At 38.5% G+C, this 20,008-nt stretch overlaps 1 protein-coding gene and 1 pseudogene across 3 annotated transcripts in view; both read left to right on the top strand.

Annotated features, from left to right (window-relative positions):
- LOC139944062 (formin-like protein 3) overlaps nt 1-11,545 on the top strand; it is a 78,353-nt gene extending 66,808 nt beyond the window's left edge. Inside the window, exons 21-26 of one of the 3 annotated variants that reach the window (XM_071941015.1) lie at nt 201-269; nt 946-1,026; nt 2,544-2,670; nt 4,564-4,664; nt 6,100-6,264; nt 6,661-11,545. In XM_071941015.1, the coding sequence (XP_071797116.1) occupies nt 201-269; nt 946-1,026; nt 2,544-2,670; nt 4,564-4,664; nt 6,100-6,264; nt 6,661-7,242 (1,125 nt within the window). In that variant the 3' untranslated portion in view covers nt 7,243-11,545. The remainder of the gene's footprint in view (nt 1-200; nt 270-945; nt 1,027-2,543; nt 2,671-4,563; nt 4,665-6,099; nt 6,265-6,660) is intronic. The other 2 variants (XM_071941016.1, XM_071941017.1) reach the window with 2 other exon arrangements.
- A 7,039-nt stretch (nt 11,546-18,584) lies between these two features.
- LOC139944536 (uncharacterized) lies at nt 18,585-20,008 on the top strand (annotated as a pseudogene).

Genomic DNA, 20,008 nt, shown 5'->3' with positions numbered 1-20,008 from the left:
ACGTTTCGAACAGTATACTCTGGTCATCTTCAAGATTAATAAATAAAAAGTGCAACATCGTGTTGATACATTGTGAAATGAGTTTCGGCGCTGAAAAGAGCCGTTGTGTCTCGATGTTTCCAATAGTTAACTCTGCTCGTCTTCAAGAAAAACATTTTTTAAAGTGTGTCATGAAAGTATTTTCTGTTTGATATATTCAGGATATGGCCGCCATTGTTACTGCAGCTGAAAGCATCGTCAAAAGCAAGAAGCTTAAGAAGTTATTTGAGGTTTGTTTTAAGATTTCTTTGTTCTTATAAAAAAAAAAGATTTACTACAGTAAAATTATTGATAATATGAGAGATGGCGTGAAAAAATCCAAAGCAACTTTGAACTAAACACGCCAACGTAAGTCTTTATAACTTCTGTCGTGTATTTTTGTGATACTTTAAATAATAATCCTCATTGAATTGAATTTAATTGAATGAATTGAACTAATAACTCTAGTGATTGGCTTTTTTGTTGAATATTGTATCACCTGGGCCCTGTAGTTTCGTGAATATTGTGATCTACATAATTCTAAAGATGTGTTTGCACTGTAAAATCTTGTGTGTTTTTCTCATATCCATGATACTATATTTGTAATACCTTTAATGTGTGTCTTCTTCTTAATATAAATTGCAGAATCAGGAGAGCAACTTTGCCTGGTAGTTAACTTACTTTTAAATCCATCGGGCGTGCTACCTTTTTGTTTAACTGTTGGTTAATTTGTGTGTTTCTGATTGTTTTGCTAGTGTACATTTATATCTTCACCTACGAAACCAACAAAAAAATGAAATAAAATATAATGACTCATTTTAAAACTTACCTTACAACTTTTACCTTTTTAAACTTATCACCACAACAAAATTATTTGTAAGTTTCTTACAGTCTGTTCATTGTTGCTTGCATAATGTCCCTTTGCAGATCATATTGGCTTTTGGTAACTACATGAACAGCAGTCGTAGAGGTACAGCCAGTGGTTTTAAACTGGCCACATTAGACAGAGTGAGTTACAATTTTTATCTGTCATTTATTTACTTATTTGCTTATTTCATCCTGTTCAACCAGGGTAACCCTATCAGTTCTCCCTGGGTGCCCTGAAAAGAATTAGCAAAGAAGTTATAATAAAGCAAGATGCACCAACATATCAGTTACTATAATTTATACCACATACAGGGTGTCTCAAAAAAAAGGTAATCCTACTTTAAAGGGTTTTTATGGCCAGACTATTATGTTTACCAGCAGAAGGCATGGCATCATCTTAAAGCTGAAAACTTGTGCTTTCCAATGATACATTTGGTTACATTCAAGGGTCACGCATCAGCGAGCACCATTGTCTTGAAAATGTGGTGCAAAAATGCAGTTGGTTCACTTTTGAACCCATGTCATTTTGGCCTTCAGACAGAGTGTAAACCTCGGGTTTAACAAACGGTTCAGCTAATAACAGCAGAGTGGCCAAGAAAAGGTATGAAACCAGAGAAGTTTGCTGGGATCTCTCTCACACCGCTCAAGAAGCCACTCACAGAAAGTATGTCTTCTTGCAAGATCAGGAAGCAGAAGTTCATGACGGATGTGAAGATGTGGAACAGATGGAAGTGAAGGTCCAGATGAGTGATCCGATTAAAAGTGGTGTGGCTCAGTCCAACACCATTCCGTCTTGCACTTGTCTCCCGTGGGTGGTCAATCAGTTGCTGTCGTAGGATAGCGATTTTTTCCTGAGATCTCGCTGTCCTTGGCCTTCTTGAACTTCCTTTGTTGCGATTGAGGTTGGTTCCTGATGTGCTTCATACTTTCTCACATTGGCCCAGATTGTTTCTTTGCTGGTGGTTCTCGATCTGGGAATGCTTCTCCAAATTCATCCTGTGTAGCCTGCAAAAAGTTCTGGTTGCATACCATTTCTTGACCACAAATGTTCTCTGTTCTGCCGTTAGCTGAACCATTGTGACAACCTGAGGTTTACACTCTGTCTAGAGGCCAGAATGACAAGGGTTTAAAAGTGAACCAACTGCATTTTTGCACCACATTTTCAAGACAATGGTGCTCTCTGTTGCATGACCCTGGAATGTAACCAAATGTATCATTGGAAAGCACAAGGTTTCAGCTTTAAGATGATGCCATACTTTCTGCTGGTAAACATAATAGTCTGGCCATAAAAACCCTTTAAAGTAGGATTACCTTTTTTTTGAGACACCCTGTAGAGAGATCTTTTAATTGGTGGGAAGCGCGTCACGTGTCATGCTATATTTTGCCATGTTAACTGCCGCAACATTCCATAATTGAATAATGGAGTCCAATAACTATGGATAAGTATTGGATATTGTTTAGAAATGTGTTTTTATGTAGGATGGACGGGTTTCCTTGACTGTTTTATTTGTATTGTGAACAGATGCATAAAGGAAGGAGTTATGTGAGAGTTTAATTTTTGAATTGAGTGGCCACTGTTGCACGTAACTTCTTAGGGCCATTCTTTATCAAATTCTCGCTAAGTGTCATCACTTCGACTTTCTTCTCTGTGTCTGCAGTTAACATTTGTGAAGGCGGCAGACCGCTCCCATAACTTCCTCAACTATCTTGCCGAGACGATCCGAAGATGCTATCCGGATATCCACAACTGGTATGACGATCTTGCTCTTGAGAATGTCAAAACATGTAAGTATTACATCACTGTAAATTCTTTACAATCTCGAAATAAAAAACACTACTGAAAATTTTGCTTGAAGCAATTATCAGTACAGTGGCGAATGAACGTGTTTTTCAAAGTGCATAGTGTTAACATGTCTCAGCTAAGCAAGGCTTAGCAAATTGTTGAGTCTTTATCAACTTAATGAGGCCTATGGTGGCATGTCTTGCTTTAACCTCGGTGTCTTATTGTTTTGATATTGTTTGTATAACTTGCTGCCGGCCCATGATTCTGTATTGCTTCTAATGATGCCAATTTTGATTTCTTTGCATTTTTTCATCATAATTTATGTTATATTGACTTGTGGGCACAGTGGTTTTTACATTTGTTCTCATGGCCAGCCTAAGATTCACTATTGTATATTATCACATAAATGTTGCTTTAAATTTTTGTATCGCTCTTTGCATTTTGAAACATGGTATCTTATTGTTGTGTTAATATTTGTATATCTTTTGCCGGTCCATTTTTCTTGAATGACGTACATTTTGCTTCATAATAATAAATGTTTCTATATCTTTCTTTGCATTTTATCATCATTATTCATCATATGTTATTATTAACTTGTGGACACAATTGTCTTTTGCCGGCCAAAGATTCATTATTGTATGATTGATAAAATTGTTGCATTTAAATGTCTTTAACTATCTGTGCATTTTTAAACATGGAATCTTATTGTTGTGTTGATATGTTTGATGTTATTAATTGTCCATGATTCTTTGTTGTTTGCAATGATGCACATCACCGTGCTCCTTAATGTTCTAGTCTGTCCTTGTATTTTATCATCATGCTTTAATTGGATGTGTTCTATTGAAACTAACTTGTATTTGACACAAATATTGTTGTTTTCCTTTTCCGATTGCTCGGATCCTTTGATATAAATTTTGTTTTTATATTTCTGTTTCTCTTTTTTATACTTTGTTGTTATATTTATCCTTACTTTTATACTGAACACCTTGTCCTCACCACTCCGCTCCTATTGATTCATAGCCACCAATTGTTTCTTAAATAGACACTTTGATTGGCTTTAATTTCCCAGTTTTTCTGGATCCTACTCCTAATCCCATTTCCCTCTTCTTCTTTTTTTTAAATATAAATGGATGAATATTTGTTTGTACTTGTTCATGCCTCTGAAGAAGGTCCGGTTTGGATCGAAAGCTACTGCCATCTACCCTTTCTACTCATTATTTTTCTTAATATATCTTTGCATTTTACTATAATGTTTTATCTGATGTGTGTTATTGACTCTAAAAGTGTTTTGAATTTGAGTGATTTGAACGTCTTTGTCAATTCTAATGACGTAGACGACTGTGTTTTGGTTTTTTATGTGAATATCTATGTTTTACTGGTTATTTATAATTTCCTGATTACCCCCCCCCCCCCCCCCCCCATAAAAACTAGCTCTGGTTGAAATGATCACACTACGGTTTAACTAAAGTTATGCATTAATTCACCCCTTAAATCAACACTTAACTATTTGCCTTTTCAGTCAGCCTCTCAACTAACTAGTTCTGATTAAGGTTCAATCAAAGTTGTCAATCAGTTTTAATTAATACCCAAGGATTGTTCATGCTTTAAGTTTATATCTTCGAATTGCTTTAATTATAATTTTTTTATAATAAATTAAAACAAGTATTTTAGTTACAGCCGTAGGAAAACACCATGATTAATTTCAACTTAAACCTTAACACTTTTTATAGGCCTACATTTTAATTAATTAATTTTAGGGTATTTTGTCGTTATACTTAGAAGGTTCCCTATTCAAATACAAATGTTATTGTTAGAGCTATAGGAATAGAACAGTAGCATAAACAACTCTTCGTTAAAACCATGTTTTAAACTTTATTTGTATTAATTTTTAATAGCATCTTTGGAATCGTTGACGATGGACATCCACGGCTTACGGAAAGGCTTAGATCTTGCCAAATCAGAACGAGACCGACAGCAAAACAACTCCATCATTGAAGTAAGAAGTGGGTTTCAAAATCGCACAGGGAAATTTATTAAAGAGCTTTTACATAAATCACATAAACACAAATCTAAACATAAATCACGTGAGACACTCTGGTACAGAGGTTTTAAGGTAGTTAAAGGCACTGGACACCGTTAATGGTAATTAATAACTCAAAATAAGTAAAAACTTGATCACGAGCAATGGGGAGCTGTTGATAGTATAAAACATAGTGAGAAATGGCTCCCTCTGAAGTAAAGTTTTTGAGAAACAGGTATTTTTTCACTCAAATAAACTAAACTAAAATACTTGATGCCTAAGGCCATTTTAGACATACGAAAGCACACGATTTCGCAACCAGGGTGTTTTTTCTTTCGGTATTCTCTTGCAACGTCGATAACCAGTTGACTCACCACGTGAAAACACTGGTCTTTGACAAATACCAAAGGTACCCAGTTCCTTTAAGTAATGCTATGTGCAGTTAGTCTGGATTGACTCCTGTTTCGTCATCTAAAACAAAATGGCCTCGGGCACGCACATGTTGTGGCAAAATGTTCGCTACGTTTTGTGCACACATTGAGAGCCAGATGTCGCGTTTGGTACAGCCGATTATTCGTTAAAGCGGTGGTTTACTATGTGGTTTCATTCTGGTTAATGAAATTTAAAAATAACAACATTCGAGGTGCCTTGTACTAAACCATAGATAGGCTTTGGATTAACCGTTGAAATTGAGTTAGTTGTACCATGCTGGCCCAGAAATGTGTCAGGTCCCCGGAGTGGAAGTTCGCAAAGTGTTAAAAAAACCGGACACTATTGGTAATATTGTCAACGACTAGTCTTCACAGTTGGTGTATCTCAGCGTATGCATAAATTAACAAACCTGTGAAAATTTGAGCTCAATCGGTCGTCGAAGTTGCGAAATACTAATGAAAGAAAAAACACATTTAATTGTCGCACCATGTTCAAACGAAGTTGTGTGCTTTCAGATGCTGGATTTCGAGACCATAAATTCTAAATCTGGGGTCTCGAAATCAAATTCGTGAAAAATTACTTCTTTCTCGAAAACTACTCCACTTCATGGAAGCCGTTTCTCACAATGTCTTATACTACCAACCTCTCCCCATTACTCGTAATCAAGAAAGGATTTATGATAATAATTATTTTGAGTAATTACCAATAGTGTCCACTGCCTTTAATACTATACATGCAGTTAGGACGAGCATGGAATGTGGCGAGTTACTCGTCCAATCTTAGGACTAGCCTCTAGTTTAGTCCTATAGCTCCTAGGACGAGTCCCAATGGCTGTCTTTGTGAAATCTACCATTGAAACTGCCATCCGGATCAGCTCTGACCCAGGCTGGATTTGTTTCAAAGTGTATTCTTTATTTATGTATATCTCGTCAATTGATGCCATGACTCAACGTTTTCTACATTTATACTCTCTCCGCAGGAATTCTACAAGAATGCTTTCGACACAGTGTACGACCTCTCGGAGCGGTTTAAGATCATGGAAGATGCTTATAGGCATCTGTGTACATCGTTTGGCGTAAAACACAAGGAAATGGAACCAAGCGATTTCTTTAAGAATTTCATCCAGTTCAGTATTGAATACAAGGTAAGTACTCCCTTTCCGTTTGTCTGTCTGTCTGTTTTTTTTTTTTTTGGGGGGGGGTGGGAGAGATGGGAGTGTTTGCTTGTTTGTTTGTGTGTTGAGGGTGTTGTGGTGTTTGTTGCTAAGGTTTTTGTTTGGTTGTTTTGTTTTGGGTTTTTGTATCGTAGACGTAAACATTATGTCAATACTTCAGACATTCATGTTAGAATTTGAAGTGATGACATCTGCTGACTCATGAGTTTAGAAAATATATATCTTAGTTTTCATTACAACATTATCATTTTTTCGAAAAAATCCCTGACACAATCTGAACTTATATAGTCCTGAACACTAAAAAGTATAATGTTGAAATTTACTTATCAGTTCACCAAACTGACATTGCATTTACACAACTTGCAGAAAGCAGCCAAGGAGAACTTGGAGCGGCCAATCAAGGCCAATCCTGCCAGGAAGCAGACGATCAACAGCTTAGCTTCCCGCCAAATATCAGCCGAGGAGGCCCAACAGCCCAGCAAGAAACCTTCCAAATCAAAGCTGTTCTTCAGCCGGTCCAGCAGCAAAACTAAAAGCGGTAAAACGGACCCTGCAAACAGCGAGGTCGTTCCGGGCGGTAAGCGCTCTCCAACGAAGCTGGCATCCCCAGCCTCCAGTGACTCTGGGGTGTTTCTGATCGCAACGCCCGAGCTGGAGGGCGAGTACGACACCATACCGTACCAATCCGGCTTCCAGAATGGACACACAGCCCCGCAGAACAACAATGACAATAAGAAAATCAAAAACAATGGCATTGTCCTCATTGGAAACCGCCCGTATAATGTGAACAATAACAGCAACCATGACGTCATTCAAGAGGATGGCGGGTATTTCAACTCCGAGCCGCTTCAGGACGAGTCGCCTTTGAATGAACATGCGACAAGTGTGACTGTCACAAACGGCGACAGTCCCATTTATGCCGTACCAATAACCCATACACGTCCATAAAAGAGCTATACATACAATATATATTATACCGCAATGTATCAATGCCACGCACCACCTGTTATTAAGTTATTCGTGAACTTCAATGTGGATATTGATTGAGAGACCTTCCCGTTATACAGCAATGTAAAAAGTGCAGCAAGGAAATTTCACATAATCTGCTTTATTGTACATCATCATATACAAGATGCCTGCTAGATGTGTCTTTCCACTGTAATAAGCACAATTGGCCGCCACAACAGTGATGAAAGCATCACATTAGCACAACGGAGTAACAGTACAAAGTGTGGGCTGACGTGAGCGCCCCCTTGTGAGTTATATACAAGGAAATTCTGTGTTCAACCTAGACCCCACAAGAGAAAAGGAATATAATAGAACATAGCAGGACCACCCAAACAGGTTCCGAAAGGTTGTGTGAACTCATCCGCCCAAGATGTGTGCATCGGCTGCATACCAGTCCAGTTTTGCCAGTCAGCATACAGCTAGTTGCCCTCCTTCCACGGCCGGCACTGAAGGACTTCCAGTATCACTTTAGTATAATTTTGACGTCACAGGAAGGTTCCTGCATGCTTCCCTCTTCAACTGTCTCACAAGACAGCCGCCATCTACTGTTTATGGATTAATGTGTATGGTAGACTGGTCCCCTGTCCTAGTATCTGCAAGTAAAAATGACATAATTTGTTTTTATGTAAACACATGTACGTCGGATTTAACTGCGATCTCAAGAAAGCCATGTGAAAAGGAGCGAGTTCAAAGGTGATTGTGCACATGGGCTCATCAGCAAATCTCTAGCGTAATTCATGAACCTCGAAATGTGACGTCAGATGTTCAGGCTACGGCAGCCAGAAACGGAATAAGATGGTACCTCCAACAGCTGTGTGTTGAGAGAGTTGCGACGTGCGCGTGCAGGGACCAGTCCTATGTCGGTTTGTGGTTGCCATGGGCGTCATTTTCAGTCTTAATTATAGACGGTACCTTTCTTTTGCAACGTCACAGCCCGACTTTTGGCCAACTCACATTGAAAAACTATAGAAAGCCATATATGCAAATCAAGAATTCGGATCGCTATTTTTGGTAATAATGTAACAAAATTTGTTGATTTTGTTTAAAACAAAGCAACTTATCATGCTAGGTATTTTATTTAATTGAAAATTTAAAGAAAATGTGGAATTTTGTTGAAACATCTGTTTTTACGATTGAGTGTTTTACTAACATTCGGCCGACCATGCCAACCAAGGCGGTTTGTTTATCAACAAAAGAAAGGTCTTTAACACAACAAATTGTGCAGTCAAGTCTGGCACCCTGTGTGTTGTAGTGCGGTTTTTGTTGCTGGACGGATAATGGCTTCAAGTCGCAAGACGGCGCAGCTTTTTCAGTGCGCAGCTTTGCTCCAGACCTCCCTACAGTTCACCAACGTTACTTCGGGCTCAAATTATCCAGAGGTTTTCATATAGGGCCTTGTAACAGGAGGCAACCTGGAGGCAACCATCTACAGTTCATGCTACAGGACCACTAGGTAGCACATGAGGCATTCTTCAATGTCTTACATGATCCCAAAGAAATATTTGTGAACATTCAAATGTGAATGGCTTTTTTTTCTTTGAGATTGACTGGAATTGATCACCTGTAAAATGCCTCGTGTGAAACTGCTACAAAACAAATTTCATCAAATTGAGGTAGAAATGACGTCAACAGTAAGACACGTTTTACCTATGTATGTTACATTTGGATACATGCAGGGGACATTATTTAGAACATTGCAGTATATTTGCTGGGCCAAATTGAGGAGTATTTGGTATTAACTATAATAACAAACATAAATAAACGATATTAAAAGTGCAAAAAGGACACGTGTATATAGAGACCCAGATGTAAATGGTAAAAAAACTCACTTTAAATATTAATTTTGTTAAAATTTGAAATCTTATTTCTTGCAAAAACAAAACGTCTTCGTTGTAATATTAAAATAATAATTGTAGTTATATATTTATTCAAGATGTGATTATATATTTAAGAAATACTTAATATTCTTGATGAACTGGCATGCGGCAAACAAAATGTTCTCTGGCAAGTTGCAGGCCTCGTGGTAAAACTTAAGTTATTGTTACTTGGTGGTATAATTATAATTTTGCTTTTTTTCCTTCTTTTTCTTTTCTGTGGTAAGAAATGTATTTCCAGTGAACAAATTATTTGACTTTTTGGATGCAAGGTGGCAGCAGACTTACCAGATAAATCGATTGTTCTCGGTAATACACGCATGCTCTGAACTACGTAAACATTGAAAATTTACCTGAAGTCTACTGCCACCTAGCGCTCCAAAGTCTCCACTTCTATATTATTGTCAATTTAAGAATCTTTTAATTGCAGATAAAGACCGACTCTTTATTCGAGACACCTTGCAAAATTCTTCGTTATATCGCGACTGTCGGCTAAACGACCTCTCAAACCGTATCTGTGTCTGTGGTATTTTATAATATACGCAGCAACAGGGACTTTGTGATTTGCCTCTTTGTAACCGGACCATTTGTTTTTTTCCTCGCTGTAACCGGACCCTTGGTTTGTCCCTCGCTGTAACCGCAACTTTTATAGTAGCCGTGCTCGTGTAATAACGATCGAGTCCAATGTACATATGGCATTTTTATATCAATATTTATAAATACAAACTTTAAACTGTATAAAAATTGTAATCATCATAATGCAATGTCTAATCGTAAAACGGTATTTTAAAGAGATCTTCTAACTCAGAATACAATCTATATTATTATACACAAACAACTCAATGTGCCATTTTGTTTGCTACCCCTACCCAATTCCGTCTGAAATGCTACATTACCACCATCATTTGATTTTACCCTTTTAAAACTAACACCTTTGCTTCGGGCGACCATATCCTTCTGAATCCTTCAAATATCCATTTTTTGATTTTGAGAAGATTGGTACACCATGGCAGGGGTCGAATTCACAAAGATAGTCCTAACTTAGGACTATTCATAGGACCTTTTTAAAGTTATTAAAAATGTAAGACAAGTCCTAAGTTAGGACGATTATCCGAGACAAGAGTAGTATACACTCTTTGCGAAATCCACCCCTGGCCCAGTGATACGCGGTTTGGGCCTACAGTCCTCAATCCAAAATCAGACAACTTTACTGCATAGGGTTCTGGATGATTTTCCAGGGTAAGGGGTTAAACGTGACTTCCATTCCAAGTGGGTATCTTCCATGTTATCACATTCCATGTAAACCGATTTGTATAACTGGCCCAGTGATACGCGGCGACTATTATTGTGTGCCAAAAGTTCCTCAATCCAAAATCAGACAATTTACTGCAGAGGATTTTGGAGGATTCGTTAGGGTAAGGGTTTTTGTGAATTCCATTCAAGGCGGGTACCTTTCATGTTAACACATTTCATGAAAACATAGAGAAAGGACCCACAGTGGGTCCTTTCTCTATGATGAAAACAAGACAATTAAGGTGTCGGTAATTCCTTGGAGTTGATCAAGTGATCAAAAAAAAATTATATAAAACTCGCGTTTCTTTTAAAGCAGGGGTTTTTGATGTAAAAAACACAGTTTCATTCTACCTAACACAATGGGCTCCTTGTACATTACTATGTTCATAAATATTTTAATGCACTCGTATATTTTCAAAAAGTATATTACACAATGCCACTTCACGGAGTCACCCTCTTACAACTCTTATATATTCTTACTTTTCTAAATAACTTATTTGTGTGCTACACTAAAAAGCCAAACCAAACAACAAAAAAACAAAAACAAAAACAAACCAAAAAACAAACAAACATTAACAAACAGACCCAAACCCATCAAACATACACCTCCAAACAAACGAGCCAACAAACAAACAAGCCAACAAGCCATCAAGCCAACAAACAAACAAACAAACAAACAAACAAACAAACAAACAAACAAACAAACAAACAAACAAACCCACAAACACACAAACACACACACGACCATAAGTATAGGTGTTCTTGTTCCTCCATCGGGTGCTCAATAATATTTCCCCTAAATCTTCTCTTTTTTAAAACACGTGTCTCTTAATATCTAATCTATGGAAAACATTTCTTGTGATTAATAGTAAATTAAAGTGATTATTTGAATAATAAGTTTCCTAAATAAGTGTAAGTATGTACAGCACGTTTCCGACATTATTATTTTTTTGGTTCACAATGCCATGCTTTATCAACACGATTAATGTAAAATTGCCAGTGTATGAAAAATTGTTATGAAGGCGAATTAAAGTAATTAATATTTCAAATAATATTGTGATTGAATCGATGACTAATATCTTTTTTTTTTTGGGGGGGGGGGTATAACTTTTCAGATTCGATCCTTAACCGCAATGGCTCAGAATGTGGTTCCTTTTGTTGTGGTTTCTTTACTTTTTCAAAAGGTTGGATGATTTTATTTTGAATGTGATTCTTCTTTTAGAAAAATAGTTACGTCTCGAGTGTTTTTTGTTTTTCTTCTGAATCACAAAAATAATCAGCTTGTTGAGAGCACAACATGCCTATTATTAAAGGAATACTGACCAGGAATCTGGATTGGCCAGTAAAATGTTTTCGACGAGGATTCTTTTATTTTGTGCACATAGTCTATTGGAGGACACTGAGAAATGTTTAAAGGGATGCATCACAAACGGTAATTGATGTATCATCGTAAAGCGTTGGACGAGTTGACAATCTCACTAGTGGACGAGTTGACCATTGTATGGCTGCAAGGCTTTATTATAGGCCAATGTACCTTTGAAAAGAAAAACAGAAGTACATTTAATCGTACAGAGAAACCCTTTAGATCGGTGTGTTGTTACAGCTTGTCTTACTTGCCGTTGATTGACGTGCTTTTGCAACGTACAGCGTCCGTTTCTGTCTGTCCTGTGTATTGTTTCCGTCTGAACAGCATTTATACCATCATACTTCTTTAAGGAAAGAATCCCTAAAGAATAATTTGTATCGATTCTATGAAATAACGAAAGGCTCTTTTAATGTTTGTTATTAACGTTTAATACATGGACATCTGCTCAGCTATTGGTCATTTTTCCCCAACACTGAAACGCAAATGAGTTCGAATATAATTGTCTCTTGAAACCAATTTCACAAATCACCATATTCATCTTGAGATGAGTTGTCATGGTGATTTGTTCTATGACATCACACATTGCTTATGCAATTAAGATTGAATTTAGTTGAGACAAATCTTAGCTCTCTGTAAAACAGTTTCACCGTTAAAAAACAAATTTTTAATTAAAATAGGAAGTAGCACCCAGTTAGATCGTTTTAACTCTTTGGGTAGTGCTGTTTTTGAAGGTGTTTACAAATATCTGCAAACTTAAAGTAAACTTACTCTATCAGTTATCCATATATGACTGTGGCTGTTGTAAAAAAAAAGGCGATACAAACTTCTGAGGTTTGGCCTAATTGACTTTTGTGGTCCACTCGTCGCCGTGCTAGGTTGCCTTGTTGTAGAATTGTCCACACTGAATACTTGACATATTATTTTGAGAGATCCAAATCGCCTCTACTTCGAAGCTAACCAAACTACATCATGGCTGCTCTAGACGGACAGAAAGTAGACTGGTATATTATGTCTACAGGTTCATGTACTTGCTTTTCAGAACCAGCGATTTCAATGGATACAATGATTTCATTGGATAAACGGGCAGTGACGTAAACTTTCTAAACCTGTGTTTTGATTGGTCCACGTGGCATTTGGCAGCTTTCATGTGAAAGATGATTACGGACTGGGGTTGACCTCGGCTTGATGCCACTCTCTGATGTAAGTCACGACCATTGGTAATCGACTGTCGTTCGTCTCACCTCGCTCATCCCCAGAATATCCAGCACAGTGCCTCTACGCCAGTGGTATCTCTTCATCTACCACTTGACTCCCAATGACGTCATTGCTCTGATGATGCTGGTGTCGTCTTCGGCGACCAATGCAGTACAGTATCAAGCAAAGCGACATCAAAACGACACCGAGAACCAAAGCAATAGTTCCCGCTATTTCAACATCGATGCTTTCCACGATGTCGTAGTTAAGACTGAAAATGGTCACCCCGACCAGTAACATTATGGATCCGAACACGCAGAGAAATATGACGAGGATCATGCCGCCCTTCAATGGAGATCTTGTACCGGAGCGACCGAGGTTTCGACCGTGGCATCGGCGTCGGTGACGGCCGCTGAAGCTGAAATGATGTCTCGCCATTCTGTTGACAAATTTCGAAAGAGTCTACTTTTGGAATACTGAGATTTTATGACGAATAAAGAAATGCTCTTGCAATGGGTTAATTGTAATAATGATACTGGGTTGTGGAGCTACGTATTGAAGTATGAGACATACTTTTATTCCTTTACAGCACCGTGGCATAGCATGCTGCCAATCAAACCAGGAACACCGGGGCGAGCCACTGCTCTTTACGAAAATGTGTGAGCACCATGGCATAAGCTTTTAGAAGTTTAAGGTCTTATATCCCACTGTTGTTGTTACGGACAATATGAAAAATAAATTCTTATTGTGGGTTGCATCATGGAGGAAGGAATTTGGATCGGCCCCCGGCAAGTTTTATTATTAAAGCCTGACAGGTTTATACAGCGAAACAATCTGGGAAACCCATCTTTGTTTTTTACTCCTAATGAAAAAATGCAGCCTCAAGAGCTTATTATAATGTACGGTTAATAAACTGTGGCCAACCCGTTCCACTTGCCCAGTATTATTCATAACTATTAATGTAGCTTCTTGCTAATTTACAGAGATCTTGTAGTATATTTAATCAGGAAAGATCAAAGTCGTCACGAACAAAACTCACAAACATGATCCTTTACACTCTTAAAACTCAGAGTCAGGCTCACGGAACCCGGTTTGGGTCAAGTCAATCTTGACCTGGATGCTTTTAGAGCGTATGGGACATTTGAGGAAAGGGTGCAAATTGTTCATCTTTCCTGAAACTAAAAATATATAGGCCTGACTTTACTCGCTATCTTTCTACCCGTAACTATACGGAAGCGTATTGCCGACACATAAATAAAACAAAATACCTCTATTATCGTATACGTAGGCCCCTATACAATAAGTTACCATGTACGTGTCGCTAAGTTACCATGTTCTTACACGATAGGCTACCATATACGTACACGATAGGTTGTGGACTGATCGTGTTCGTACACCATATGTTATCGTGTACTTATTCATGTGGCGGCAATACGCTTCCGTACGTACTCTCTAAATGTAAAAGAGTGAAAAACACCACTCTTAACATTTCGAGTTGTCCGTCATATGGCTCTTTAAAAAGAGTGGTGGTTATTTCACTCTTTTAGAGGGGTTTCACTCCAGGACAGAGTGAAAAATCACCCCAAAAGATGCAAACTTCAATCTAAAAGAGTGGTAGACCACTCGAAAAAAGAGTTGTCCGTTATATGGCTCTTCAAAGAGTGTTTTTTCACCCCTTTACATTTAGAGAGTAACAACCTAGGTTACACATGACAATATTACCTGAACCGGTAAAATAACAACGTATACACTTAATGTATCTTCTTACTTACCTTTTACACAAGCCGATTTATAGTTCAAGAGAGAAAGCAGTAAAGCCGATGACTTCAAATTACACATGAATACATCACGAATGTTCTTCCGGGTTGAAAAGCACGAACGAACATCAAGCCCATTTTCACGTAGCTATTATTATGCTCAGTGGTTTTTATACTGCTCTCTGAATGAGCGGAGCTACCACATCTTTGAGCGTGATAAAAACCCAATACTCAACGGCAATTTCCTTTTTAACGTGGGAGGTAAAGATGTTCATGTTCTATCTATCCATTTAAGTACATGTACATGGTTATCCTGTCATCTGCACGTGAACACAAGTCATGTACATGTTATTCTCTATCCACTTCAGTTAACATCTTAACATATTCTTAATAGAGAATATCCAGTGATCCGTATGAAGGTACACAGTGATGATGACTTGCATATGTATGTATTGATTGCGAGGTCGATGGTGGTCAATACAGTGCGGCATACAGGGGACAACTTTGGTAGAATTGTGCCTATGGTGCAAAATTGTTGTTTGGAAGGACTACGGTCAGTAGAGCATGACATGAGAATTAAAGATGTTTCGCTTTAGGCCATTGCAGATCATTGGAATTTTGCACCAAAATATAGGTAGAATAACAAGCAATTTTAAAAATTTAATAAAACGTATATTTCTTAAGAGTACATGATAGGTTGCAATTGTTTACGTATAGGTATTTAAGCTTTTTTCCCCTAATCGTCAAGTTACATAACATAGGCCTATAATTATTAATCTATTTTTTTTTATAATAAACTTAAACTATTCTGTATGTTTCACCCCTTGGTTTAAAGCATAAACGATATAAATGCAAATCTTAGCAGTTTAACTTTCTTTGCCAACTATAGCTGAGGATAAAAACATAAATATTAAACCGACATAAAATATTGGATGCAAACGAATGCATTCTCGGAGAATATAATCACATGGTGAAATAATGACCAAGTACAAAATGCATTCAATATTTATATGATTACAGATTGATGCTTGTCAACAGCTTTCAAGGTCAACACAAAACAGACACCTAAACTCGTCCTTAGGTTTCGATAACAAAAATAAAAAAATTTTTTAAACAGTGTGGTCGTCTTGAAAGGACCTTGCCTCGTTTGGGGAAAACGCACGGGGAACGATTTTTGTTGGAAACGACGCTGTGAAGCGTCCGCAGCGTCCTATATTTATCCATATAGGACTCGTTGGAGCGTCTTGGCAGTATACGTTACAAAAAGGATGGCACGTACGAATCGTTCTATAATTAGCCATATAGACCATGTGAACTTTGTTTACAATAAGTGTGACCTTGTGCATTCTTTGGGTATTTTGGCAGGCAAGATACTGCACTGATCCCATGGGAAAGTTGACATTTTGTGTCATAATTTCCACATAAATCCAAGAGTTATGAAAGTTAAAGCTGGACAAGTTTTGTCACAACTCTACAATCACTGCGAGGTACATAACCGGGGAATCCCCGAGTTTGACTCATCTTTTGTATAAGTATTTGTATCGCGAACAGAGGCTTTGATAGCTATTTATAATGTTAAAGAGATAAACATCGCGAAGGTAAAGAAAATAGTTCTTTGAAGTTTCAACCTTGACCGACAAACAAATTTCTCCATGAAATGAAACAAAAATTATCCGTGCGCAATTGATGACTTTTGTTTCCGCAAGGTTACTAAGGCAACACATCGTTTGAAAGGCTGTTTTGCAGCGGTTGTTGAAAATTGCTTGGTTTGTCAAACTTCCACACGGTCAGAGATAGGCCCTACCCCCTTTGCGTAACCAAATAAAGTTCAACTTCAAACATAAAACCCACACCAACCCATTGCTTATTGTATGCTTGCAGAAAATGGACAATTTCAACAAAGACAGCCTAAGAAGACAAGTTAATCAATAAGTTCTTTACTTTGCTGTACGGGATGTTGATATAAAAATAAATTATAAGCATCTCATAATCTTGTATTTTAGTTGAAAGCAAGCCACATACAGCGTAACTTCTGTTCAGTATTTACAGGTCGTATCGAAGTGTATGCCGTTTTAAATGTCAATACAGCTATATAGCACACCCTCAATCTGGATAGTAATCATGCATGGAATTTAGTACTATGTGCTCTGGGGGAATTCAAACCCTCAAGTATGCAAGAGTCCATTTGGGACGTTTTAACAAAACTCTGCCAATACAACATGCAAAGCTTACTCAAATAATGTCAAACCGAGGGATTCACTAACTGATAGCAATCACACGCAATCCAGGTGGTATAGATAATTCATTCCGTCATTCCCAGGGGCAAAACCATGCACGGGTTAGGTTCAGGTGTGTCAAAAAATTAGTTTTACTACACGACAGACTATAAAGGCTTGATTGAGTACGAGTCAATGGGATCGAGACAGCGGACCGGTCTATGTTGTGAAAAGTCCAACGGGTAATCGACCCTGCCCCAGCCACTCAAACCTTAAACAAGCAATAATATAGCAACAGCAAACCCAGTACGTTTCTTGATTCAAAGGCAGTAGGCTATGAATAGATACTGTTTCTTTATTGTTTTTAAAATTGCCCCCTTTATCTCTTGGTGGCATGGTGTTGCGGATAGCACCCCAATTAAATAAACGTAAACGAATACATCAAATAAACTTACTTAGAGTAGAGCACAAACACGATCGCTGTGAAGTGTGGATACAAGTTCTTCCCTTTTTTGTGTTAACTCTTCGGGTGAAACCTTGATAATGAACTTTGGTGTGTTGACCGTATCTATTTTAAGAGCCGTGCGCATCACTGTTCATAAATATTTATGGGAACTTCTGAATATGTATTAGGTTACTTTTCGGTATCAGCAGGACGTCCGTTTAAAATAAAAACGCTGATAGTAACCACTGGTATACAAAAAAAGAGGGCGCCATACATTATTAGTTCATGTAATTCGTTTTATGAAGAATTTAGCAATAATTATTTGGCAAATAGTATGAAACCCAAAGGAGTGACACACGGAACACCATAGTATACCCCATTCACATCGAACTCGTTCCCACTACATAAAAAAAAAATATATAGTCTTGGTGCTAGACACTCAACTATCGCAATCCCCTATTCGCTCCCTCCTCGCCGCGCACATTACCATTGGCTTGTCCGGCATCATGAAATATGCTGAGTGGGAAGGGGGGGGGGGGGGCTGGTGGGTTTCCAACCAACAATGACATGTGAAATGTTCAGTTAAATTGCTCATGCACCGCTATCTCATTATTTTCGTCGGATTGGCTTCATTCAATACATACATTGACAACTTCAATATTTATTTTCACAGAAAAAACCCACCTAAAACCGTTTTGTGTGCAACCTTTTTTTAAATAAATTGTTTTATTCGGAATTTAGTCCATAGGGTAGAAGAGTTGCTTTCACGAGAATTTATACGATAGTCATTATTTGCCAAGCTTAGATCTACTGTTCCTGTGTCATTATTTGAAATTCCTGCTACTCAGGTTCAGCATCCATCATGCCCTTAATTTTGAATCAAATTCCTTTTAGATTAGGCTACCTGTGATTATGCCGAATTCCTGTCGCGTGGTCTTTTGTTCAGCTAAAGAAAACCCAAAACTATAAACATATTGTTTGTCCTGAAAGCTGATTGATGTGATTCAGAATGACAAATGCATTTAGAGTAACAGTTAATGGAGGAGTGACGGTACTGTACTCGCACATGATTGAAATGACACTGTCAAGTGTCTTTCCCTTATACTCAAGAATGTATTGCGTGCTGTATGGTACTTTATGGTTTGTGATGCCATCCCAATAAGCTACCGGCTCCCCGTACAACAGTCAAGTAGGAGAGAACATTACTGCGATCTTATCAAGTTGTCATATGTTGAGCTGGTACAGAGAGTGTTGGATTCGTCAAATTGTAACTGACGCCTGTAAACTGCTGACTTTTATGTTTGCAAGTCCAACATCCGAAGTGATGAAAATTCATCGTGTGAAATGTGCATTTCCGGTCGCCGTTGTGGTGGCCTGCTTCCTTTGTGGGTTTCATGTTGGCCGAGTGAAACAGGTTACCAAAAGATTCACTAGAGAAAAGACCGAGGTGTGGGATCGAGTCTCGCCCTCACCGTTGGCACTGCCGACGCGATGGACGGCAGCCCCAACCTCGCCGACGACGCGACTGTTAGATTGCACCGTGGAAGATGTCAGAAAGAGATCGGGTGTAATTGTGTTAACGACGACTAACACTGGTTATCTGGACATCCTGTTGAACCTACTGGAGAGCATTAAACGAACCGGTGTCTGCCCTAACGTAACCATCATCGCTGAAGATCCCCAAGCTCACGCATTCTTACTAGGGATAAGTAGTGGTCAACCCGGACTAAACATTTTGAAGACCAATTCTGGATTCATGACCTCACAGAAGCTTATGTTCGGAACTAAGGTGTACAAGGAATTGGTAAACAAGCGAGCGGAGTATCTGTTAAGCTCCCTCGAGAAAGGCTTGGAGGTGATGTTCACCGACACGGATACGTTTTGGTTCCGCGACCCTTTTCCGTACTTCCAAGGAGATTTCGACGTGGCCATGCTGGACGAACTTCTGAACTATCCCGAACGGAATCCGACCTCCAGATTCTGCGCTGGTTTGGCTTACTTCAAACCCACTGAGCGTACCCTTCGGTTCGTCAGAGAGTGGGTGCGACGAATGAAGGGGGACAAAAAGAAGAAAAGAACCCCTGACCAGGACGTGATGAATAACATGCTTCTTCATGATCAACCGGTTCACATGGAGGTAAGATCTCTCAACCCAAGCTTCTTCCCGAAGGGAAAACTCTTTTACAACAACAAATGGCGCCGTGTGAACAACAACACGGCCGTAATGCACAGCAGTATGATTTTGGGGCATGATAAGAAAGTCGCGTACTACAAAGAACATAACATGTGGTTCCCCATTGCCAGCAATTTTTCTAACAAATTGTAGCTTATACGTAGACCTTTGCCAGTTTCAGACTCAAATATTTCTCAGTGTGTACTGGTATCAAGCTTAAAGACAAAGTACGGGATGTTAATTCTTGAAAATGGGGGTAGACCCCTATATACGCCCTTCGCATTAGGAATGTTAGTTATCGTTGTTTACCTCTGAGAGTATACTGATTGTCTAAGACTAGTCATGCGGGGAATCTTTGCTATTATAGTTAAGACCGGCTCTGCGAACT

This window comes from Asterias amurensis, chromosome 11 (assembly GCF_032118995.1).
Source record: "Asterias amurensis chromosome 11, ASM3211899v1".
In the NCBI taxonomy this organism is placed as follows: Eukaryota; Metazoa; Echinodermata; class Asteroidea; order Forcipulatida; family Asteriidae; genus Asterias; species Asterias amurensis.
Note: the sequence above shows the minus strand (reverse complement) of the source record. Positions and strands in the feature narration are given on the sequence as shown.